A 27341-nucleotide genomic window follows, 5' to 3' on the forward strand; every position below is an offset into this window, starting at 1 on the left:
ACGGCTATTCCGAGATCAGGGTGCGCCAATGGCATCGTACATCGTTATGTCAATCTTACTCTGTATTTATCGCATTCTGTTGACATTTATCAAACTTGTTATACTAGTACAGTTATTTTCCAGACAATCAGGAAGAGATTTGGTGTTAAGATGTTTAAAACTTATGCTATGGCCAATTTAAGACCAGAAATTGGCATAAAATCTACGTTATGCTGTTGCACTTGAAAAATGCCAGTTTTTGAAATGTGCTTTTAAGTAATTTGGGAACAAAAAAATAGAATGAAAAGATTTGCAATATGTTCAGACATGCTCAGTCTGATATTTTTTGCAAAAAACCTGATGATGATTGGAAATTTCTCTTTTCTAGAGCGCATTTATCAATATGTTGTACACGTTATGTAAAATTCATAAATTAACACATTGCAATTAACTTATCTCCCTGTACTAAAAGGAATGGTGATAGAACTGGCCATTTTGTCATGTTATGCAAGGTACATCCATATATGACACAAAACATGTGTTTTTATGTTGCTTGTCCTTTGGGTTAAGTATGGCTGATGGCTTACAGTTACCTGTCTTTTTTGTCCGAGAAAATGTGTAGTGTCCGTTGCTCGGTAATAACTTAAAATAGAAAAGCTGTGGGTGCATATGATTTCAGGTTCTGAAACAGCTGAAGATGCTGACTTAAAACATAGTAGCTATTTCAGTCTATTGCTGTAATTATATGAAATAATGTCAAAAAACCTCAAGGGTGTAGTGTCCGTTGCCATGTAGTGTCCGTTGCCAAGTATACCATGTAGGTACATTAATTACATTTTGTTGCAATTTTGAAGTAATTTTGTCATTTATGTTACTTCTGTAGCATTTTGTCAACCCCTAAATGACAGGTCTTGCAAGATTTGGTGTTCTTGTCATGTACTTGAGTGGCCAGATGTGGCCGGCAACGGACACTACAGCTTACTACAGCTTAGCTGTAGTGTCCGTTGCCGGCCACATCTGAAATGAGTGGGCTAAGTTTGGAAGAGCACAACTTTTGAACCAAACGTCTCTATCCAAAAATTTAAAAAGTGCAATGTATGGCAACACCTCTAGTGCGAATTTCTGCACTGAAAGTAGAAAAATATAAAACTTGAAAAATTGGCCCAAGTGCAACCCTTTGGCGCACCCTGATCTCGGAATAGCCGTCAGAGAATGTTGTCTAGTCTACTACCCATAAATAGTATCCATTTTCTTGCAAACAATGTTATCCAATCAATTTAGGGATCCAGGATTTTTTTTGCAAACAACAATTGAAGAAACTTCTGAGCTTCGAGAAAAAAAAAGATCTTTTACATGTAGCAATTATCCCAAATGAAAACATTACTTATGGTTGTCAATGAGATAATGATGATTCCCACTATTACCACACTAATTTCTGGTGGGGCACAACTCAATAACTGGGCACAACGAGACACAATGTTAACACTTATTGTGCCCCAAGTACATTGTATTCTCCTAGTCTCCACCAGACTCCTTTGCAGGCTGAATAAATAGTACAAATTGGCCTAAAAAGGAATGTAACTGGCCAGGGGAGTTAGCCGGCCACAGAGGGTCCAGTTTCAGGGGTGCCAGAGTATACAGTGCAATTTTATGGAACACAGTGCAATATTGTATTAGTATACAGTGCAATTTTACCGAATTCAGTGCAATCGTATTGGTATACAGTGCAATTTTACTAATGACGTTGAATGACGTAACCTGGGCCTGGCTTTCCAGGGACGCCGCTGACGGAGCGTACTCACATATTTCTGTGTTTTTCGAGCGAATTTGGACCGTTCTCGTAGATAGACCTTTAGTCAAATCACTACATACTACACACAGGGCATGTTACTACACAGGGATCATTTCGAATTCGCTCGAAAAAGACAGAAATATGTGAGTCAGCGGCGTCCGCCATCTTGAAACTCAAGGAAAGCAGGGTCCAAGACTTAGTCACGTGATTCAATGTCACTAGTAAAATTGCACTGTATTCCGTAAAATTGCACTGTATACTAGTAAACTTGTACTGTATTCCATAAAATTGCACTGTATACTCTGGCAACCAAGTTTGGAAACTGGAGTCTGTTGGAGAATAGTATTTTCCTACTTACTCCTGCAGTATAGTCTGATTGTAGAGCTCTCCCTCCGGCCAGCACATGATGTTGTACTCCTCCAGTGTCACCTGCACAAGTTTGGGATCTCCCAGCCAGCCGCTCAGATGGTTCAGGATGGCAGGCAAGGTGACTTTAGGAGCAATGTACACTAAAGTCTTCACCACATTCAGTACTGCCTACAGGGGGAGAAATTTCAGAAGCATACAATACTTAGAAGCTGTGGATGGGTCAGTATTACATCATGTACAAGTGGAGTAATGTGGCATAAATCGTAGCATGTTCAGCTCAGGACCAAGAAGTTGTGGGTTTGAATCCTATCATGTCACTGATCTTGTGCCCTTGACAAAGGCACTTAACACTTAGTCTACTTTCCTCTGAGTCTGAGTACCTAGCCTCAGTTAGGGATGTCCCTTGGATAGGACGTTAAATAAAAGTCCTATGTTTGGGAGAGCCACACCCTACGCACGTTAAAGAACCCACTGCACTTATCGAAAAGAGTAGAGGACCTTTCCGGTGTGAGTGGTTCATAGCTTACAGTCTGGTCTTATGCAGCTTGTACTTACATTACAAAACTGGTGTGTCAAACCTAAAGGTGGTTTACCGGTTATGCAAAACTAAACAATGAACACAAAAATGTAGGTGTGTGGGTAATAGGTATCGGCAAACAAATCTAATTATGAGACCTCCTAGTACAGTCCTTAGTGACTTTGGCCATTGAAATGGACATGCTATGTAACAGTTAATATGTTTTTTTTTGTGTAAAAACAAGACTACTTGTACTACATGATTGAGAAACATTGTTTACCTAAACTACAAGTAAATTCTACACACTGTTTTCTACAAAAATTGACCCCTAACACAAAAAATATGATCTGATTCATACTGATTTTTGTCTGAGTTATGACAATGACTTTGTGCATGCCAGCCAGGAAAAATGACAAAGTAGCACTGCAGCAGCAAGACTTACTTGACATCAGATTTAAGTGACAAAGATCCCACAGTTACTGCCTACCTGGTCTCTGGGACTGGCCTTGGTGACCTTGTCGATGATGATGTCTTGATGGGTCTTCACCAGGTCCAGTGCATCTAACTTCAGCTGACTGCATAGTGTAACCCACAGGCTGGGACGGCTATACACTAAAATATAGAACTTTATTGCATGACAATTGTACAGGGTACATTGTATGGCAAATAGGTAACAATAAGTAGCATAGGGTAAAAAACTATAGAATTTTCTTCTTACACAACCATAGAGTTTCTCACCTGCTTACGTTTCGATGTCTATCAGACACCTTCCTCAGAGCTTCTGATGATTGGAGACAGAAGCTCATAAGGAAGGTGTCTGATAGACATCGAAACGTAAGCAGGTGAGAAACTCTATGGTTGTGTAAGAAGAAAATTCTATACCCTATATATAAGTATCTTGCAACCTGATGAAATTATTTACGGAAATAAGTAGCATAGTAAAACAGATACGTATAGAATAAAACTTAACAACTTAGGCCATGTTGATTTGATTGTAAGGATGACATCCTCCGGGAGCCCCAAAACTGATGCGCGCGTGCGAATAAAAAAAAAGTTTTGCAAAAAAAAAGTTCTTTTCATTATGAAATCGACGTGGTCATGAGGGTTGAGCAAATGACACAGAATATTTTTTGGCAAATAATCTAGTCTTCAAGTTCATTTCTTTACAATTTACAGTCTTTTTTCGTTTGATTTTGGCATTCTACGACATTGGTATAGTTTTTATTAATTTTTTTTGTAACTTATGGTATATTTTTGCTCATTTTGCAACTGTTTTGTACGATTTACAGTATGGTTGAAAACTTTTTTTTTTTGCAAAACGGCCGAAAATTCATGGGCGCACGGATGTCATCCATATGATCAAATCGACATGGCCTTATATATAGAAAAGAAATAATCAAAAGTTAGCTTAGGCTTTACAATCAGGCGGAGTTATTCATGGGTACATGTGACAGCAAATCAGTATTCTTTCTAATACTAAAACAGTCTTTTATGTATCTACCTATTTTTTTTTTTTTTTAATTTTTTTTTTTAAATATCTTTATTCAGTAAATCACATACACAATACATTTTAACACTGCAAATTTAAAACGCGAATTTACATCAATACCTGGTTATATACACTTTACGACTATACAGCAGTAGGTGATCATAAGACATACAGGAGATACATGTATTACATAACCTAAACTACATAATTACAGAACAGATGTGGGCGAGTCAAAAGGAAATGTCGATAGTCTGTGTTTTACGGCATGGAACGTGGGGTTGATATTGCTAATGGCGGTGCAGAAAAGGTAAAATTTTGCTTGCAAGATACAACTGTTCAGTGTTTTATTGTTTTGGAGGGGGGAGAAGTGACCATAAATAATTTCATTGTTGGAGAGAGCCTCGGGAAGCGTATGATCTACCTATTTTTGCATTGTGTGGGCTGTTGCATTTAAATATATAATCAAATCTATCTGTAGCAACAAGTCTATTGAAATCTGTCGTATTTGGAGAAATTTGAATAGCTTATCACGTAGGACGTCATATCTAGAGCATTCCATGATAATGGGACAAAAAGTATACACTTATTAAACATACCAATCTGATGACTTACACATTTGCATACAACCCAAAGTTCAAGACAGAATGCCCTTCCATATGACATGATTTTTTTTAACGGGGTAGTTCAATGCAAGGCCTATGTGACCACTTCCCGGCATTGATTTAGAAATATGAGAGAAACATGGCTATGTCAAGAGATGGCGGGGAACGTTTGATTTGAAAGCCTGTAGACTGTAGGTTGGTGGGAACACTTGTCAGGAAGGGAATTCCAAAGCTTGGCCGTACGGGGAAAGAAACTGTCACTGTAAAAAGATTTCAAACAAGGAATTTGGATGGTGAAGTTGTGTGAGCTAGTGGAGAACCTAGTGGAACACTTAAAAGTTCTGAGTGGTGGAACTATAGTTCCCAACTATAGTTGGGTGAGTTCTGCAGAGCAATGACAATGAAAATATCTGTAAAGAGGGATAGAGAGGCAACATTTTGTCTATGGGAAAGGGGCTCTAACTTGGAGACCAGAGGATAGCCTATGGCCTAGCAAATTGTGGCGTCGTGTGGTGTAGTGGTACATCACTGGACTATGAAACGGGGAGACCCGGGTTCGATTCCGGGTCGTACCCGAACAAGTCCGAACATGCGCTGCGACGTTGTACCCTTGGGAAAGGTACTTTACACGACTTTCCTCACTTCACTCAGGTGAAAATGAGTACCTAGCTTCGGTTAGGGGCGTCTTATCGGATGGGACGCTAAAATGGAGGTCCCGTGTTTGAGGAGAGACTCACCTCAAGCACGTTAAATCACCCACGTGAGCGGAAGTGGAACAAACCATTAAGGTCTAAATAGGGGTAGGGAATTTTCCCGACCAGCCTCGTAACCCCTGCTTCTCCTATTGGGTCAGTTAGTCCTCACTACTTGTGAGGATGTTTCTGACTCAGGGAGAAGAGTTGCTGTTACAGTTCTATACCTCTAGCTCTATGCCTAGAAGTGGCCAATGGCCTTGCATTGAGCGACACCGACAAAAAAAAACAACTCTCTTTTGTATGCTATGTGGTTTATCCTACCGATGCATGAGTGATGTGCGTCCATCAGAGCTTCCAGCATGAGTTTCTCAGCCATGGTCTTCTCACTGTCCAGGCCAGGAACCAGGCAGATCATCTCCAGGGCTTCAGCCAGTATCTTAGGGGAGATAACTCTTGGTGCATCCACATCCTTCTTCACCTGGTCTCCATCTCTCTCCTCCAAGTACCTTTTATAAACCTCAATCTGGGTGTGGAGACAATCAACAACCATCAGAACAATAGCAACACTAATCTTCCTCTGTTCATTCTTTAAGCCCATTACACATTATGTACAGGGCTCGAAATTCATTTATCGGAATAGGTGCACTGGTGCACCCAACTTAAAAATATTGGGTGCACAAAAAATTCTTTGGGTGTACCATATGAAATGAAATAATTAGAATGTGAGCAAAAAGTCAGCAAAAGTCGTACACAAGAATGATTTTATTATTTTTCTGACACTTAGTTAAGAATATGCTGTATACAACTACACATCTTGACATACTTAAACCCACAGAAAAAAATTGGGTGCACAGCTCCAAATTTGGGTGCACTAAGGTTCAGTATTTTGAGCCCTGCACGAACAAACATTGCTGACCCCCCCCCCCATCATGTTTAAAACGTTCAAAATATTTAAAACATTCTGATGTGGACAGGAGATTTAGCCATGGTTGGCTGGTGTTTGGGGTAGATCAGCAGTGGTTAGGGGGTGGCAGGCAGTCAGATTTAACTTATTAAGTTTGATTTCTTTCAAATTCAATAAAAAGGTAGGTGTGGCCTAAATCTGGTCAGACTGCTCCCAAATGTCAGCCAACCATGGTCGGTTGGTGGTTGGAGGAAGGTTCTGAATGTGTGAGAGAATTCTTTATCTACCACAATCAGACGACTAACCTATATCTCTGTACGATTCACCCTATGTATCTGTTACAGTACATGTATTAATATGTAGCTGGTGTAACCACCCCTGGGCGTACCTCTCCAGTTTTACAGGCACGCAGTGAAGCAGCAGCTAGCTATATTACACCGAACAACCTGTTACACCATCCCAATCTTTGCACGTCTGACTTTCTAGTGATGATGCCCCAACTGTACTTGGTATACATTTTGTAGAATCTGATATACATTTTGTAGCCTCCTTGGCCTAATATACATGTACTAGTATCACAATTCTTTCCTAGAACTATTGCAGAGTGGAACTCGCTGTTACCAAGTACAGTAAGGGCATTGTCGATAGCTTTAAACAATGTTTAGAGTTAGGTGTTCAAGGATTAGGCATTAGTCGATCAATGTAATATAGCCAGCTGCCCCCGCGCCGTGTGCCTGCAAAGCTGGTGTGTTACGCTGAAAGGCGGTTATACCGGCCGGCTATACAGGTACAGATACAATTGTGAATTAATAGATGGCCATGAAAGTGCTTTTTACTATGCCAACACGGCAAAGCTAATTTTAACTGACCGACTGAGTGTTGAGGATGGCTCTGAGCTGCAGCAGTAGTGGGTGTGCCAGTCTGTCTGACCCCAGCACAGACAGTAACTTCTTGATGCTCTGTCGACCAGACTTCCTTACCGGCCAGGACGGGCTCAGGAGCAGGCTGGTCAGGGCACGGTACAGATGCCTGCAGGTCACAGGTCACACATGGTCACTTCTGGGACAAACTCATAGGTCACAGGTCACAGGTCAGACATGGTCACTTCTGGGACAAACTCATAGGTCACAGGTCAGACATGGTCACTTCTGGGACAAACTCATAGGTCACAGGTCACAGGTCAGACATGGTCACTTCTGGGACAAACTCATAGGTCACAGGTCACAGGTCAGACATGGTCACTTCTGGGACAAACTCATAGGTCACACTCAATGATATGTAACTTCATGGATGACATCCATGCGTGAATATAACATCTGTGCCCATAATATCACCACCTTGAGAAACAGTGTGCTTAAAGATATTTTTACTGCAACATACTTTTGGTATGTACATTTGATGTGTGAAGGAGTGCATACCAGAAGTATGTTGCAGCAAAAATATCTTTAAGCACACTGTTTCCCAAGGTGGAGATATTAATTATTATGGACCCTGGTGATATTATGGACACAGATGTTACTAATATTTTCGTAAACGCAAATTCACAACACCAGCTTTGCATTCCAGTGGTTTTTATCAGCATTCATTTTGGCTGGACTTTTTTTTATTCGCCCGCTCGCATTAGTTTTGGGGTCTTCAGAGGATGTCATCCATAAACTAGAAAGGCCAATATTTGCTTTGGAGCAAATACAGCGATGGGTTCACCACATTTTACGACATGGCAGGGAAAGAATGGGAAACACAAGGGAAAACAATGATTTACATTGATATAACTATAATATGAAGTAAAATACAACTGAAACAACAGTTGGATAGCTATTCCCTACTTTATTGGTTAGGATTTTTAATTGCATAATGCAAACTGTTGATTTTCAAAATAAAAAAAAACGTCCATGCCCGGCATTCCAATGCTGGAGCAGGAAAGCTTGAAATACCTACCAAAACACTTGAATACAGACATACTGTCAGTATGGAAATGCATCTGTGCAGGTGTTAATCAAGTTAAATCCCAACAGCCAATCAGCAAGAAGTATAGAGGAAAGCTGCATGCCTATTGGTTGATGCCCTGCATTCCATTGTGATGACTCATGCCCAAACGTGGTAAACAAGGCACACTAAGACAGTAATACATTTGCTATAACACAGCCAAAAAACTCAAATAAAACCATTCTAAAAGCCTGTATCACAATAATTTAAAAAACGCCTAGGGGTATTTGCCCACTGTACCTCCATACCAAATTTCAGGACCTTGGGCCCTAAAATGAAGAAGCTGAATCCATTTAAAAAATGGCAGGAGAAGAAGAAGGAGAAGAAACATCAGAAAAAGCAATATGGTTTCACCACACCACTTCGTGGTGTGGTGAACCCATAATTACATGTAAGTCAGTGAATACTATGTGCTTATAGAGATAGCAGTGTATGGATACTGGATCACAAGAGAAGAATAGCTCATAATACTCATGTATCCATTGAATACACATGAATCTGTTAAATACAATGTCATGTACATGTACAGTCATGTATCTGTTGAATACACATTCAAGTATCCGACTGTTGAATACAGTCTGTTGAATACACGTATTCTGTTGAATACACAGCATTCTGTTGAATACATATGTATTCTGTTGAATACACAGTATTCTGTTGAATACACAGTATTCTCTTGAATACACAATGTCATGTATTCTGTTGAATACACATGCATTCTGTTGAATACACATGCATTCTGTTGAATACACAGTATTCTGTTGAATACACAATGTCATGCATTCTGTTGAATACACATGTATTCTGTTGAATACACAGTATTCTGTTGAATACACATGTCATGCATTCTGTTGAATACATATGTATTCTGTTGAATACACAGTATTCTGTTGAATACACAATGTCATGTATTCTGTTGAATACACATGTATTCTGTTGAATACACATGCATTCTGTTGAATACACAGTAGTCTGTTGAATACACAATGTCATGTATTCTGTTGAATACACATGTATTCTGTTGAATACACATGTCATGTATCTGCTGAATACACATTTATCTGTTGAATACACAATGTATCTGTCGAATACACAATATCTGTTGAATACAAAATATATCATTCTGTTAAAACACATGTACATGTACATGTATCTGTTGAATACACATTCTGTTGAATACTAGCCATGTACAATATATCTCTTGAATACACAATCATGTATCTGTCGAATACTATACATCGTTATATGTTGAACACACATCATATACATTGTATAAATGTGCTGGATGACAATCAAATCTTAAAATTTGATTATGGTTTTCAATGTCAGCTTACAATAATCCTTATTTGCGTAACGGTTAATTGTACCAATAGTGTACATCATCATACTGCAGTTAGACATAACAATAAACATTAGACAAACTTCACCTGGTATTTGCAGGACTGAGTTTCTGTGGATGATCTAGCAGCAAAGTCTCACACAGACTGCTCACATTCACCAGGGCTGTGGGAACAGGATGACAATATGAAATTACCAGAGGATATTTCACTGCTGTAGTAGCCTGGGATCCAGCCTATTCTAGCTCAGGTTTGCTACTCTGATTGCTTCTCTACAAAATAGTCTGGAAACCCAATGATAGAATAACATTTGTGCATAGTTCCTTTCAAACAAAACTGCCTCAGAGTCAAGACAATCAATACATGGTCCTCATACATCGTAACAACATAGTCACAGATTTCACAATCTTGGAAGTTAATGATCCACTGTGACACTGCTTCTGTGAAATATTTGATTCGAATTTCCCTAAATAATTACAGGATGAATGTTGTGAAGACTATGTCCTGTAACTTGCAACATAATGTAATCTAACACCACAGGGTGTGTGCTACAGCACTAGTTACCAATGGTGGTGACTATCTGGTCCAGGTTATTGACCTTATTTGAATGGAAGAAGAAGAACCAAGCAAAAACAAAATGTTTTCATCTAGCGAAAGTAAACATTAGTGACTAGAAACGCCAAAAAGCAGTTACTCAAGCAACTGGATATGATTTTGGTTGCTTGAGTAACTCCTCATTGACGTATTAGTAACTAGAACACTACAGTCAGCACTGTACAAACCATCATCTGGAGCCTGGTTCAGGTATTTCTCTGACATCAACATCTGTTTGCTGTCATCTAACAGATGATTCCAGAAAAGGCTCAACTTGGACTCTGAAACATATCAATATCCACAGAATATTAGCTGTTATGGCAAAGTTAAACAAACAATTTCAACATCCAACATCATGTTATCCACAGAGCCTAAAAGTGCTGATATCCAAGGCAGTTTGATAGGATACACTAACAATGTAGCCTCATCCAACATCTGCTTGGAGATTAGTGAAAATAATACGCTGACCTGGCACTAAAGTGAAAAATCAGACTTGCGATATGTGCATTTGTTTGGTATTTATACTAAGGCTTATTAATAATTATATTCCGCTGGTACATTTATAAGTTAGGTCACACCAATTTAGTTAGGCCCGAACAAATATGAAGCGACAGGAAATTTGTTCAAAGTTTTAAAGTTTTAAAAGCTCTTCTATCTGCATGCCTAATCTTGTAAAAAAAAAAGTCATGCATTTCTAGCTTAAGCCAAACATTTGAGGTAAGCCTCAATTCATTTCTGTGTTGCCCTTGCATTTCTTTAGTGTGGTAAGTAAACTACAATGTGTACATGTACACTCCTGATACATGTAGCTACACTGCCCCCTACCTGATTCAATCTCAACTGCAGACAGTTTGGTGAGGAGACAGGCAGCTGTGAGACCTTCTGTGACCACAGCCTCCTGGTTCAGGTTGGAGGCAGCCTTCTCCACAGCCTGCAGCAGGAAGGGCAGGAGGACTAACCCCTGCAGCAGGGTGTCACCTGGGATAGCAGAACAGCATGTCAACAAAACCGGATTTTTTGGCGACGTCTCAGGAAGGAGCCTAATGGTACAGTATTGTGTGCAGTTTGCAAGAATTCTAGGAATGCTACAGGCATTTTGTCCACAGGAATGGAACGTCCACAGGCATGTCTCTGCCCACAGCTACATGTATGCCCACATTCCTGGAAACCCTTGGGAAGACCTCTCTGCCCCAGATGGCCCTACTTTCTGTGGGAAGGGGAGGAGTGCACTGTATCTGTCTATGTTTTCATTGCCAGTCTTGCAATGTACCAAAATTCCAGCTAACTTCAAAATTATATGTAAGTCAAGATTTACAACAAACTTTAAGGTTTATGAATCTTCTGCATGACACTATTGTTAGAGAATCTCCCATTAAAGTTGTATATCGAAATGCACAATTATTACAAAATGTATTATTATTAGAATAACTACAAATAACTACATGTATTTTCACCTATAACTACATGTATTTTCACCTATTCAAGAATGCAGTGCACCTATACAACCAACAGTTAGGAGCCCAACCCCAACTTTAGGTGTGCAAAAGTGCAGACTCACCTATCATTTTAAGTAGAATGTTCTAAGGAACATTCAAACAAGGTCAATCAACATACAGTTTGACTCTGATCAAGAAGGTGCCTAAAATAGACCACACCATACTCTTCATCCAATTTAACCACCAGTCCTGCTAAATATCATTGCAATCCAGATCTTTTTTTTTTTATTCCAACATTTCATGACTAGACATGGTGACGGCACACTCAAGTTATCAACTTATTTTATGCCGTCACCAACGCAGACAGAGGACAAATACGGAAGAAGACAAAACTCATTTTCACCTGAGTTAAGTGAGGAAAGTCATGTTAAGTGCCTTTCCCAAGGGCACAAGATCGGTGGCATGTCAGGACTCGAACCCGGGACCTCTTGGTTCCGAGTCGTGCACTCTGCCGCTATGCCAAACGACCCCACAATCCAGATCTTGAGATATACATGACTGTATATCCAAACATCATCCAGACAAAAGAGTACCTCCATTCTTTTATGAAGGACAATAATATACATGTACATGACTTTATGTCCTACCTGGGCCGCGATCATGTTCGATACGGGTGTTCCGGCCCGTGTGATAACTAGCGGTACGGCCCGGGGGTTCTGGGGGTTCTTATCGCGTACGGCCCGGCCCTTCCAAATGTTCCACAGAACGATTCGAACGCGTTTCGCCCTAACCGCGTGCAACGCTTTCGAAAATTTGAATGCAAAATTTGGATGTTGGAATTGATGTTGTTGCACTTTTTGGGTTTAGGGACACCAACTTTCTGCTCATTTTGCATTGAAAGGCGTGTTTTCTTGGGTGGGTATGACATAAATAAAATACAACACGGTGTATTCCGCATCACCCTCGGTCCCAGCTCTCCTGCGGATCGGATATCTCCCTCCGGCCTTCGGCCGATCCGACGCGCAGTCGGGCTGGTACCTCGGGCGATACGGAATACACCGTGTTGTATTCTATATGTATAAGAATAGAGGGCTATCATACCACTGAAAGCAGCCAGCATACACTGTAGGTAGGCAGTCCTCACAGCAGTGGTGGATGTCTTCAGGGTCACTCCCTTCTGCTCAACAAACAAAAGCATTGCCATCAGTTTAGACCACATCAATTTTATTTGTTGGTTCTCGGGAAAAAAAATAAAAACAGGTCTAGGCATCCTATTATAGTCTCAAATCCTATGATACATGTAGGAGTCATGAAGTCAACACAAAAGGCTGGGTTGATATTTAAACCATGAATTTTGAACTTTTACTCAAACCACTGAATTGATAGATGGAAAAACTGAAACAACTAGGAAGAAAAGGACTTTCCTCAACCGTTGGGGACAAAATATGTATTGAGCATATTTGAGTTGATTCAGAACCAGAATCTATTTTATTTTGAAAATCAGAAAAAAATGAAGAGGCGAAATCCGAGAACCAACAAATTAAATTGGTTTAGCAAAGGGATTTTCCAAACAACACTGTCCCAAACCAACCCAAAAGAATTTACTTTTTACTGGGTGAAGAATTTCAAAATTTTATGACAGAATCAATTATTTTTCACAGCATGAAACATCAACCAGCTAAAAATTGTGGCCATAGCATATCTAGAACCTGAGATACTCTACAGCACCTGGGAAAGCTGCCAAGGGACTAAAATCTTAAATGTATTTCTAGGATTCGTCACAATCTAATAACAAACTAAATATGAATTACAAAGTTTAACCAATCCATGCAGCCATTCTTAATATGTTATCTTTTAGTAACAGCAGAAAATACATTGTATACCGAACAAAGATTGTACACTGCTGAAAATATTATAATAAATAATTGCATATACATGTACATTGTACACTTGTATTACCCTAAATTTTTCATGGAGGCAATTATGACAATAATTTGGGCAAGTGACGTTACATAATTATTCTAGACTTCTATTGAAAATATTGTGTCCATGTTAAAATTTAGAAACCTTACCTTAAACCACTCGATGAGTTTAGTAGGAACTTGTGTTGAGAACTTGTCACACCAGAGTGACAGCATGGATAGGGTGTGGACCAGAGTACCCTCATGTACTGCAACATTTCATCAGGACAAAAATTCAAACCAAGTCAACATGCATGTTAATAGCAATGCGTACCTAAACCCACATTTAGGTTCAGGTCCGGATTCAAGTCCAGAGGTTTAGGTTCAGTTCTGGACTTGTAAGTCAGGACCTAAACCCTTGGCATATACAAAATTGCATGTTGGCAACCTTGCAATGTTGTCTGGGTGAAACTGTGGCCACATATAACATGGAGGCCGGCACTTGACGATGCCTGATGGCAATGTTTTCTTCATTTTGTAGCACAGATTTTGGAATCTATGGATGGATTTACATGGTTTGGTAAGAAAAGGGTTTTTTTTTTGCAATAAGTCCTGAATCGGTTTTTGATTTTTAGTTTTTTTGGTCTTGAACCTTCAGAAGTCCAGAACAGGTCCAGTGAACCGGTACACAGCACTATGCATGTACATGTATTTACCGGTATGAATGAAATTAAAGACACATACAGTAGCATATCAAGGAAAAGGGATTCCACCAGTGTTCTACCCAGCCAACAATTTTTTTTCCGTCATCTCTATTTTGTTTGACATAACATCATGTGAAAGCCAAAGGCGTAACAATTTTGAAATCTTGACCCACTGAAATGCTATTTCCCACAATTATGAGTCAAATTCTGCTGGTAAACTTAAAACTTAGTTCTATGACATCTCTCTTTCGATATTTTTGCCCATCAAACACGACAGATTGGGCAGATTTTCAAGAAAGATGGACTCTAACCAGAATACTGGATTCAACCCTCATCTACATTTTGTAAATGTGGTGTGTGTTATGATTCAGTAACCAATAGAAAACTGGTACTAGCCAAACAGCTACGTCAGCATGCAAAATGTGCATGATGTGCATAAAATTTATCAAAAATAGACTGAATGAAATCCACTTCAGGATATCTTACTGCATGCTTAATATTTACTGTCAAGGAGTCGGGGGTTTAAAATCATATTTATCAGAATGTATAATACACATTCAAGATGAAAATGTTGCTTGGGTCAAGCCTACAAATGTAGGACAGATACTGTTTACAAGTTACTATGTGCATTTTGGAGTTTCAATTAAAATTTTACAACGTATACTTCAGAAAGAAGTATGTTTAGAGATATTAAACTCGGGCTTGTTACATGATAAAGGAAGATAAGAGACTGTCCTAACCTTCCTGCTGCAGGTAAGGTACAAACATCTCTGTCACCACACTGGCCAGGGTCTGTGTTCCTGAACCACTCACAGTGTTGTAGCTCAGGTTTCCTAGTCCTGAAATTAAAAAAAATGAAAGGAATTAATATGATACAAGTTAGAGTACATTTGACACTGCCCTACACAACCCAAGGGACAGTAAATAGAAGTTCCTATGCTATTGTCTTACCATAGGAACTACTGATTCAGAAGTATTTTATAGTGAGTACAATTTCTGAGTTTACAATTAATAACTTTCAATGTGGTGTCTTTGAAGGATTAATATTAGGTCATGTTACTAAATTAAATGTAGGAAAATCAATCAAACAGGTTGCTGTTTCATATACAAATTTTCGTATCAAAAAATGTTGTTCTTGCCTGAATGTTTGGGACACATTTTGGTAATTTGATAGTATTACACAAGACAATATATCCTCTATCCTGGTTTGGGCCTATCAGAAAAGGGCCATTTGCACAAAGAATTGGAGATGTTAAACCATCCAAAAGACAAGTGAATTTAATTTCTGTCCCAGCAAAAGCTTGAAGAAAAAGGATGTTACATAAAAAGTTACCAATTTTATTATATGTCAGGGTACAGCCTGTGATCTGGCTGCATTGCTGATTTTACCATTGGAGACTCTGGTCGAACAGAAATTCTGTTCAGGATTTCTTAAATGGCAGAATCGGCTATTCTGTAAGGCGACAAAATATAGATTATAACGGTTACCCTTACCAGTGAGAACACCCATCCTGTGTTTCACCACGGTGAGTTTTCCTTCCGAGCCGTTGAGAACGTTAAACAGATGTTTGGCAGCCTCCTCCAGGGCACCAGGGTCACTACACTGCTGTGCCAGGATCTTAAAGGCCCTCCCTGTCTCCTCACAAGTGGTATCATCCTTGGAGTGCAGCTGACCTGGATGGGTGGAAAGGTATTCATTAAAGGCACTTAGAAGAACTTTATTGACACAACAAAAGTACAGCGACTTTCGTAAAGTCTAAGACATGTAGATATACAGACAAATATACATGGGTACAACGAAATTATCCTACGTACAGAACAATAGGTGGGTCAACTAATACTACTTGTTCTAAGGTCTACATGTAATCATTCTTTGATATGTTTACCTATTTGTACACAGTAAGGGTTATTACCTTCTAGGATGAAATCAAATTTATCTATAGCAAGAAATGTAACAAATTCTGTTGAGCAGGCAGACAGAAGGTTGAACAGCTTTGTGCGTTTATCATTATATAGTGAACAATTCAAAATAAAATGTTGTTTGTCTTCAATATCATTGGGACAGAATGGACAAAACCTCTGGTCGCGAGGGATTTTTTTATATCTTCCTAATTCTATATTCAATTTATGCAGTTTTAGGGCAGCAAAACAGAGAATATTCTGACAAGAAAATCTGTCTGATATTGGCATAAAATTATACATTTTTGGTGTTGTGCCGTATACTGCCATTTCTTTCCACAATTTGATACTGAAGCATTTGGCTATGTGAGGTGTGTTTTATTTTTGTGTACCGCCCATAAATAGCTAAAGCCAGCTTACAATACGAAACAAGCAACTGTTTTTCATTGGCAACATCACATTTTCCTCACAAATATCGGTATGCTATTATTGGATAGGATTGATACTGCATTAAAAACTGACCAGAAAAATTGTTTTGCATCCCTGAAATTCAATTGGACACCACTAACACTCCAGAGAAATCAATGACAAAAAGAAATGTGGGTAGCAACTTGCAAGGCTCCCTACACATTTATGTATACTGTACAAAAGCGACACCATATTGTAAATAGCTGATATATCCCGACTTACAGAATGTAATAATACTCTTCCTAAGAAAACACAATTATAGATTAGCTCGTTAGAATCATATTTTAGTATTAGTTTGTGTATGTACCATTGTTGTTTCTTTGCCATACATTGTACCAGCTACAGTTGTTGAGCAATAAAGTTTATTGATTGTGTGTGATAAAATTATATAATAATAGCCAGGGTCATTTTTAACTTGGATATTGGTAACCTGCTTCCTGCAAATTCCCCTATGTCCTGGCCAAAGCCATTTTCTGTGTCTGACCTTTTGACCTGTCTATACTCTGCCCACCCACATGCTGTCAACCTACTTTGCACGGACGAGCAGACACATAAACCCACAGTTCAGACACAGTTTCAATTATTGTCTCAACTGTTGCTTCAATTATTGTTTTTGAACTAAATGTGACCAGTGATTTGTTACTTCTTTGATCATTTAGTCTTTGTGTCATTTTATTATCATACATTACTTTATCATTTTGCATTACTTTATTATCTCATTGTTACTATTTGTTACAATATTAAAACTTAAATTTATCTACCCCTGGATAACATGAAACACCAGAAATATAAAATATAATCTAACATCACGTCTATGTTACAATAGCCTAAGAACAGAGTAAAACTATGTCCTTACTTCCCAGGATCTTACTGATGTCCTGTGTATACTGGCTCAGGTCCAGGGATACAGATGCTAACAGGTTACAGATAGCTGTGGGGAAAGGGAGAAAATGTTTCAGTTTAGACAGAGGGTGTACAATACACAATCATGTAATCACTCACTCACTCACAGACACACACACTCACTCACTCACTCTCACTTACTCATTCACTTGCTAGCTCACTCACTCACATCAATCACTCACTGACACTCTGTCACTCACTCACTCATACTCACTCATTCACTACTCACTCACTCCACTCACTTCACTCACTCACACACTTCACTCACTCCACTCACTCACTCCACTCACTCACACACTCACTTCACTCACTCACTCACACTCACTCAATCACTCACACACACACTCTCTCTCTCACACACACACACACTCACTCATTCACTCACATTCACTCTCTCACTCACACACTCACTTGCTCACACTCAGTGACACACACACTCTCACGCACTCACTCTATCTCACTCCCTCACTCACTCACTCTCACTCACTTGACTCTCACACTCATACATACTCACTTGACTCACACACACACACACTCACTTCACTCACTCACTCACTGACTCTCACTCACTCGCACATTCACTCACACACTCATTTCACTCACTCACTCACTTACTTCACTCACTCACTCACTCACTCACTCACTCACTCACTCACTCACTCACTCTCACTTCACTCTCACACTCATACAATCACTTGACACACACACACACTCACTTCACTCACTCACTCACTCACTGACTCTCACTCACTCGCACATTCACTCACACACTCATTTCACTCACTCACTCACACTTACTTCACTCACTCACTCACTCACACTCACTCACTCAATTACACACACACACTCACTCATTTACTCACACTCACTTCACTTACACACACACTCACTTCACTCACTCACACACACTTCACAAATAATCTTTCTGCTACAGTAACTTAAATAAGGGCTATGAAGACTGGTGACGCATAAATAAGTAACATATTTATTTTACACATTACTCCTACGTTTGTACTTCAACAGCATTTCTACATGACTTTATTCCTTTCCTTCTCCCCTTCTCCTACCTGGCATGAGTATCTCTGCATTACGCAGGACTGCCTTCTGTACGGCAGGCAGCAGTTTGTCCTTGAAGTCCTGGTGGTTAGCATGGCGTAACAAGCTCTCACAGTTCAACTACAAGGGCAACAGACAAAAACATGGGCAGGCCTCAAAATTAACTTTTCTTCCTACTGTCCCAGCACTGTCCCAAAAATAAATTTCAAGTGTTTCGAAGTGAGAATGAACTGTCCCAATCTTTTGGTTTTTTTTGGGGGGGGGGGTATTATATGACTTCGAATTCAACTTGAAGTCAACTTTCATTAGCTTGGATGTATGTTTGCTACCAGGCGCACTATAATTGCAGAGTAGACAGGGAATTCAGGGGGACTTTTCCAGATCCAAAAGCTGGGACATGTGCCTGATAAACAAGTCTTAGGTTTGGCATTCTGATGTTGATTATTTTTCTATTGTCCCGAAAATGTCCCAAAGTGTCTTTTTAGTTGTCCCATCCTAAATTTTAATGGTCAGTGGCCATCGGACCACCTTTTAAGCCCTGATAGGTCTCAGAAAACAGCAATGCTCGCAATCTAAGTATTACGCATGTACATGTTTACGGGCTTGGAATCTGTCCATTATTTATTTATTTCAACTTTATTTACATATGGTAAAAACAGGAGTGTTCTTTAGACTCCCTGACCAACATTAATATAGAATTGTCATTTTCAATAAACAATACATACAAAGAAAATAACGATGGGAATATTGTGACAAAAATACTGATAACAATAATTGTAACAAAATAATAAAGCAACAAAATGATCAAAAGAAGTCACACATCACTGGTCACATTTAGACCAAAACAATAAATGATAATAATTGAAACAACAATTGAGACAATAATTGAGACAATAACTGAGACAATAATTGAAACAATTTGTGTTCTTTGAACAAATTAAACACAGCAAACAAAATTTCAAAAGGAAAAAAAAGTAACCATGATCATTAGACACCACAATTAACAAAGAGGACTGAAGTGGCATCATGTAAGGCATTTATTGCCCAATTTAGAGCAATACAAAACAGTAACTTAGACATCCGTGAATAGTTTCATCAGGTTGGTAAGACACTGAGTAAAGAGACTCTTTTTACTAACCAAGTCTTTTTTATTCAGCCGACATTTCGGTGACCGTCTGTCACCTTCCTCAGGGCAATTCTGACTGGTTCAAATTGCACTGCAGCACAGGCGTCGCTGCTACAGTTGCATTCCCAACAAGAGTCCCACGATCTCATACCTTCGCCAAATGATGTTAATCTTTATGACAAAGTAAAGATTATTCCTCCTGATTATGCAAATAGGATCCTCATTTGCATGAATTATATGAGTTGATCATATTATCCATAAAAGACAGCCTTATCTTAAAAAAGAAAGCCATTCTATCATTACCTCATAAATTATGCAAATGAGGTCCTTATTTGAATAAATTATGCTTAATGATGTTCACATTCACTTAACTTGCAAATACCCTAAGTATGAAATTCCAGGCAGTTACCATTATGGAATTATAACATTTTCTCATTAATTATGCAAATTAAGTGTTAATTTACATAATTAATATCTGCCTGTGTTTTTCTCGTTGTCAATTACATATGTCTCAAGCTTGAATAGTCCTATAATGTAATGCAGCTGATTTACCGAATTTCCTCATTAATTATGCAAATTACGTCCAGATTTGCATAATTGTCGCATAATTATGTCAAGCATCACTTAAGCTACTTACATAACAAAAATCATGATGATCCGTCCACCGGTTCTTGAGTTATCCTCTTATGAATATTTTCAAAGAAATGGCCCTGCAGTTCCTGAGCAAGCCGATAGGGGGCCCAAACCTATGTCACTTATTCCCCAGCACAAGACCTACCTACCATCCAAATTTCGTGACCCTAGCACGTCCAGATCACGAGATATCAAAACCGGAAGTTCAGCTGCAGTACCATAAGAAGCCGCCAGGGGGCTCAAAATCTAATCATTTCGAGGTCTCATCAAGACCTACCCACCTACCAAATATGAAGTCAATCCATTTAAGCCTTCTCAAGTTATCGTGTTTACAGACAGACAGACAGACAGACAGACACACACACACACGAACACCTACGAAAACATAACCTTCTTGGCGAAGGTAAAAATGTAGCAGTGACACCTGTGCTGCAATGCAATGTGAACCAGTGTCAGAATTGCCCTGAGGAAGGTGACACTACGGTCACCAAAACGTTGGCTGAATAAAAAAGACTTGGTTGTGTAAAAAGAGTCTCTTTACTCAGTAACTAAGACTGTAAAAAGATGACTTACCAGGACATGCAGTGGAGGTGTTGTTTTACCACTGAGCACTGACTTGATGTAGAGGTCCAAAAGTGGGCCCTGTGCAAAACACCAGAACAGACATTACTACATCAGTTTTTAGTAACAGTACAGTAACAATCTTTAACCTACAACATCATTTTTTCAGAACTGTGTGGCAATATTTGATACCATGGTACCAGCAACATGATTTAAATATCACATTATGTGACTATAGATTTATTAGGATATTTAAAACCTTTGTAATATATTACAAACAAACGTTCTTCATGTATGTGATTGTGCCATAATATCTGTTTGTTTGTTTGTTTGTTTGTTTTGTGGCCGGCTCAACAGCTTGAGGACCAACTTGCCCGCAAGGATGGGGTGAGGGCTGTATGGAGTGATAATTATCATTAAAGAAAAATATTATTTGCACAGTAATACTGACCTTGAACTTGTTGATATTGTCTGTGTCCTTAGTTTCTGTGAAGTATCTCATGACAGCCCCGACCAGACACATCAGCACCAGACTGGGCTCCAGACTGGACACAGTCTCTCCATACACAGCAGCAAGACCAGGTATCTAACAGGTCCACAGTACACAGTACAGGATCATATTAGCTCAAGTCAACTTTGACTTTGACTTTATTAGGATCCACACTTAGCTTACCACAAATGTAGCTATTCTTCCTGTGGTCCTTCGAGATACACATGACACATTTACAAAACATAAATACATGTACATTCATTGGCAATTATAACATATTAACACAGATTAAAATAAGGCTATATACATGTACATCATCACCACTTCATTTCATTCCAGGCACTGGACATTCTATACAAAAATCTTCTTTTCTGTGCATTTGTTCGAGGTTTAGGAAGGTCTGTGAGTCTGATGTTCTAGTATGGTACCCATGTGACTGCATTCATTTGTTACATTCTGTTTGTGCATCTATTAGGCCACAGCAAGTAAATTTCATGGATGACATTCTCCGCAGACTCCAAATCTAATGCGAGCGGGCGAAAAAAAGACGGGTCGAAAAAAAACAAGGTTCCTACATTTTAAACTTTTGACTCAATCTGATTGTACAAAATGGTTTTAATCCCTGTGGAAGTTTTTAGTGTGTTGAATTACGAAATAAGAAACATTATATCACAGTTGCGAATTATTGTTGGTGGCATAAGGAAATTAAACATGGCTTGAATGAGAGCTGGGGCATTGTTATTAATGTTAATTGTGTGAATTAAAGAACAATAGGGGCGGGGAAAGATGTGCATATGAAAGGACAAGATCGCAGGAAAAAAACTGCGACTCGAAGTATCACCAAAACATGTCAAGTCCCCGCCCGCTAAAGCATGAACCAATCAGCTATTGTTGCCAATAGTGAAATGACTGATTTGACACCGATTTCTCATTAATATTAATGACTTCCAAGTGAGGATTTTTGATGGCCTTTTTGGCCATCTTGACTTAATGTAACTCACCTTGCCCCAAGCACTTTTCAACACCTTATAGGCACCCAGACTGATGGAAGCCTTTCTGCACCCAACTGTGGTGTGGAGAAGGGCACTTTGTATCCTGACCTGTAACAAAACAACACACTTTACTTCTTACATGTACCAATGGGAGGCAAATTGCAAGCTAACCCTTGTCCTGCTGGCTGGCATTTTTTACACAGTATTTTTCAATAATTTCAAGGCATAGTCTTACTAGACAGACATCTGTCAAGGTCTAGGTCATTTTATTTGTTTGAAACAGAGGGAGGAAAGAGATCTAGAAGAAACAGACCAAAAACAATTTTTCCTTCTGCGTAAGGTAAGCATAATGATTCCACATAATTGTTGGTACAGGTGGGAAGTGGTACTTACCAGTTTAGTCCATAATGGCCCTGTGCAGTTTTTAGTCCCACTGAAGGATGTGTGGAGGAGCAGGCATGACCAGCGCAAACCAGTCAGGTTCACCATACACACAGCAGAGCTGGACACAAGGGACAACCGGACACTTTGGTCAACTTTCAAACTCAACGATTCTTTCACACAGGGAATGTCCTAATCCTATCCTGAATATTTTCCAGGCCCTACATCAAGACTCTACTAGTAGCTAGCTGCAGCTAAAATCTTTTTTTGTCAGCCCAGAGTTGCAACTTGCTATGTTGATATTCTCCATGGGGAAATTTTGAATTTTCAAAAATGCAATTTTGAAATGCAGGTTTTGCTTTTGAAAAAACCGCTTTGGAGCAAGTCGCGTAATCGTAAAAAGGGGACTTGTTTGGGACAGAAAAACAGTTGTAGATACTTTTAGTCATAATTTGTGTATTATAATTTTTAAACTCTCTTCTCATATGCAGATTGGCCTGTGTTAAACACTCTAGGTCAGAATTAGGACACCGCTATTGCGATAGAACGTTCCACCGGCAAAATGACCAAAAACCTGCCGTACGTTTCGTGAACCATTACGCTTGGGTACAAGGCACTACACTGAAGTGAAATACACAGCAGTGTGTGCAGCTTTAATTTAATTGTTGTGTTTATCTGTCAATATTATAGCTCATGTTGCGCAGGTTTTTGGTCAGATAGTATCTGATAAACTATTACCAAAGGTATGTGTGTTTGCATGGAACATAGGTCGGAATTAGGACCCCTCCTGTTACATGTCCCAGAACACACAACACATGTATGTAATAGAAAAACAAACCTGGGTCTAGTACTCTGCCCATCTTTTCCTATCTCCTCCAGGGCAGCCTAACAGCTGTTTGGTTGTGGCATCTGGATGGTATGTTCCCCAGATTCCTAATGGCATCTTCCACAGCTCTCCTGGAAGTCTTGTCACTGTTCAAACAAGACATCTGAGATCTCAAACTACAAAGAATTATTTCAAGTTCTTGTGAACTTATTGACGGAACCGAAGAGATGGTCTCAGGCCTCGAAATTAACTTTTCTTCCTATTGTCCCAGCACTGTCCCCCCCCCAAAATAAATTTCAATTGTCCCGAAGTGAGGATGAAGTGTCCCAACTTGTTTTTTGGGAAGTATTGTTTGACTTCAACTTGAAGTCAACTCTATTTTGCTTACTCCCAGGCGCACTATAATTGCAGAGTAGACAGGAAGGGGGGATTTTCCAGGTCCAAAAGCCGCGACGTGTGCCTGATAAACAAAAGAAGGGTAGACATTCTGATGTTGATTATTTTTCTATTGTCCCAAAAATGTCCCAATGTCCCAGCCTAAATTTTAGTGGTCAGTGGTCAATAGACCACCTTTAATTTCGAGCCCTGGGTCTGATATCCTTGGACAAGCCCTAATTAAGTGGGTGACTTGACAGGGACAACATTAATTTTACTACAAAGCTGTCAATCATTTTTTCAACCTGACCCTCAAGACTTCATGAAACCAAACACTTCCTGAGAATAGTTGGACGTTTTTGATTGTATTAACTGGCAACAGAAATCAAGAATTGGTAGGTTACTTTGAGGATGATCTGCAAGATTTTGATACACAGTATTCCCTAACATCAGATAAGTGTAATTTTTGTCTAAACCTCTTTATTAATTGACTAATATCTACATATATTCCTGTTTAACTACAAGAACTGTTGTATTTCAGTGTTATCAGAAGTGTTGCGTATTACCTAAACCCAATTTTAGTACTTGAACCTAAACATTCTTACAAGTCCAGATCCAAGTCCAGTGAACCGGTATGCATCACTAGTTATCAGTGTCATATAGTATTTAACCCCAGCCTGACACCACTCTAAGTGCATTCAAATACAAAAGCAATACCTCTGTACAGTATATATCCAAAGTAACAATGCCCCTTTACACTGTACAGCTGAGTTTGCAGTGGTTAGAGAACAGATATCAGGTAAAAGTTACAGCACTAACCTGTATCTGTGGATGGACAGGCTGAAGAGTCGGACCAGGCCTTTCACTGCCTGCTCTGGGAAGTCTGAAGTAAACAGATTAATAAGAAAGACCTTTATTGTACATTTTTGCTCATTGCGAACTAAGTACAGGTCACAGCAATTAGCGATGGTAGACTAAAATATATCTATAGTAAAAACTACACATGTACATGTACAGGTTCTGCTTCTTTTCGCTTCTTAAGACAGTTGTAAATGTAAGAACATGTGGAGCTTGTAGTACCAGGATTATCGCGTTTCATGAGGAATGTGAACTTTTCTTTTCTGTCTAAAAATCTAAAGCTAGGGAAGTAATCTTGTATACGATTGAAGAGAATCATTCATTATTATATAGAGTACAGTCCACAATAAAATGACTCTTGTCTTCAATCTCATTTAGGTTACAGTAATGACAAATTCTTTGTTGCAGAGGAATAAAGATAACCTACATGTACCCTCCCTACACTCTCACTTTCCTACCCAGTGTGCAAGACTGGCTCCCTCCCAATAGACCTATCCTAACTGTCCATCGTACTATTAACAGACTTCGAACAGACTTCGATTTTTATGTCTTCACTTTTCATTCCTACTACTACGTTGGGTTGGGCATGGATTTGGAATCAGTTTATAAAAAACTCAGGGTTGCCTTTTTACAAGTCAGCCTACAGTCAGTTTATAAGCCTCCAAAGTTGATTTTTTTAAAGAGTACAGTAACTGAAATTTGAATTAAAGGATGCAAGCTGGGGAAAAACAAAAAGTTGGCTGGCCCCAGTGATTTAGAACTTTCCTTATGTTGTATGTTGTATGTTTGTTGCATTTATAGACAGAGAACCAATGTCACAAGTTAACTTTAGCTGTATGTAATATTTACTACCGGTAGTAATGGGGGTGAGGTTAGGGGGCTGGTACCCAGATGGAGGGTCAAGTAAAAAGAAATAATATCACATTTATATTTTTATATTTTTTTACCGCAAAGTTGTTGTCATCTTTCTGTCTGGGGTGTAGGGGGCTCTGGATAGAGATAGTACATTTGCCCCAAAGTAAAATGGGGAAAACAGGGCTAGTGGTACAGACCTGATATTTAAATGGCAATGGCACTACATACATATACTTTGGTACGTCTAATATCATATATGTTGTGACACAAAGTGGTGTGCAATCTGCTCCCATACCAGAGTGCGCATACCAAGCCCTTTTCCGTAGAGCGTAATTGGCCGTTTTAATTCTACGTAGAGCGTAGACGGACCGCTCCAATATTTTTGCGTAGAGCGTATTCGGCGTTTTAATTCTATGTAATGCATTGTAGCCACTTGGAATTTATCGTAAAGCGTAATCGAGAGGTTTCCGAATTCAGCGTAGAGCGTTGTCGGGAACCCCCTTGCAGGCCCTCATACAGCTGAACTGGTTTTGGATTGGCCTTCAAGTATCCACAACAGGACGTTACATAATTTGTGTTGGCGTGGATTTTGCTGCCTGAAGATATACATATTTGGCGATCTGTTCAGATGAAGATATTTTCAGGGTGTCAGATATACGTGACCAGGTCTTTATATTAGTAGTCTACTAGACATTACATTGGTCACCCATCCCCCACCCCCATAATCCTCCAAGCAGATGTTGGGATGGAAAAAACGAAGCAAAAAACCCGGCTGGTCAGAAAACTTCACGATTCTAACTTGGACACTATCCTCCAATGGCCTCAGACTAGCCGGGTCTGTAATTTACTGCTATGCACCCTGTAGTGGACCGGAGAAGTTTGTCCGGAGCCTTGGGGAGACTATACGACTAGTGACCAGGTTATCGGAGACTGAGAGAATGACCAGTGACGTACCCGGCTTGCCGACACATGGCACCAAGTCTTGCAGCAGCGACAGTTGCTCTCTTGTAGACGACGTTGTGGCCCTACTGCTGAACTGGCGAAGAATTTCCGCAGTCTGAAATGATACAACATCATATACAAAACAAAACTTACACATCAGTTAAGGTTAGACAACAAAACAAGAAATAAAAGCGGCGTAAAAGTAGCGTGTACGTACCCGGGCGTCCGCCATGTTGGCCAAGACGAAACTTCCGACTTTTACCGAAGATTATCGAGTGCACTTCCGGGATTTTCTTCCTAAAATAATATAACTTCAGACGTTGAAGTAATCATTTTATGGACGATTCGTACTCATTTTATTTTATTATTTTGTATCTTCTACCGTTCCTTTGAATTATAGAAATATTTTGCCTCACGATGATTTGACCTTTGACATAATTTACGCGCGAAGTTTCGACAGGAGTTTTTGTGTCGCTCAGGAGAAGAGTCAACAGTAGAGGTTGAAAATGGCACCTCTAAAAGTCGGCCTGTGTCCTGCACTGACCGTGGAAGTACTGAATTCTCTCCTGAATGCGGGTGTCAGAACAGGTGAATTCAACAAACTGTCCAACCCGTCCTAAACGCTCACGACAGGGATGGACAGTGTGTGTGGGGAGGGGGGTCGGAAGTCT

General features: G+C 39.4%; 2 protein-coding genes across 3 annotated transcripts in view; one reads left to right on the plus strand and one right to left on the minus strand.

Annotated features, from left to right (window-relative positions):
* Positions 1-27341, minus strand: part of LOC109463617 (eIF-2-alpha kinase activator GCN1-like) — an 87550-nt gene that overhangs the window by 59003 nt on the left and 1206 nt on the right. Inside the window, exons 1-21 of one of the 2 annotated variants that reach the window (XM_019760471.1) lie at positions 26888-26958; positions 26683-26785; positions 24835-24898; positions 23653-23786; positions 22827-22935; positions 22443-22541; positions 21403-21537; positions 20964-21032; positions 18643-18751; positions 17529-17603; positions 15800-15979; positions 15046-15144; positions 13773-13870; positions 12802-12877; positions 11090-11242; positions 10453-10545; positions 9761-9836; positions 7217-7376; positions 5765-5966; positions 3145-3269; positions 2130-2308 (exon numbers count right to left, since the gene is read on the minus strand). In XM_019760471.1, coding sequence (XP_019616030.1) covers positions 2130-2308; positions 3145-3269; positions 5765-5966; positions 7217-7376; positions 9761-9836; positions 10453-10545; positions 11090-11242; positions 12802-12877; positions 13773-13870; positions 15046-15144; positions 15800-15979; positions 17529-17603; positions 18643-18751; positions 20964-21032; positions 21403-21537; positions 22443-22541; positions 22827-22922 — 2024 coding nt within the window. In that variant the 5' untranslated portion in view covers positions 22923-22935; positions 23653-23786; positions 24835-24898; positions 26683-26785; positions 26888-26958. Of the gene's footprint in view, positions 1-2129; positions 2309-3144; positions 3270-5764; positions 5967-7216; positions 7377-9760; positions 9837-10452; positions 10546-11089; positions 11243-12801; positions 12878-13772; positions 13871-15045; positions 15145-15799; positions 15980-17528; positions 17604-18642; positions 18752-20963; positions 21033-21402; positions 21538-22442; positions 22542-22826; positions 22936-23652; positions 23787-24834; positions 24899-26682; positions 26786-26887; positions 26959-27341 lie in introns of those variants that run through there. The other variant, XM_019760470.1, reaches the window with a different exon arrangement.
* The window catches only part of LOC109463622 (DNA repair protein RAD51 homolog 4-like), a 9297-nt gene continuing 9044 nt past the window's right edge, over positions 27089-27341 (plus strand). The window contains exon 1 of the mRNA XM_019760479.1: positions 27089-27258. Coding sequence (XP_019616038.1) covers positions 27177-27258 — 82 coding nt within the window. The 5' untranslated portion in view covers positions 27089-27176. The remainder of the gene's footprint in view (positions 27259-27341) is intronic.

Source organism: Branchiostoma belcheri, unplaced genomic scaffold (assembly GCF_001625305.1).
Source record: "Branchiostoma belcheri isolate BF01 breed outbred unplaced genomic scaffold, Haploidv18h27 scaffold129, whole genome shotgun sequence".
NCBI lineage: Eukaryota > Metazoa > Chordata > Leptocardii > Amphioxiformes > Branchiostomatidae > Branchiostoma > Branchiostoma belcheri.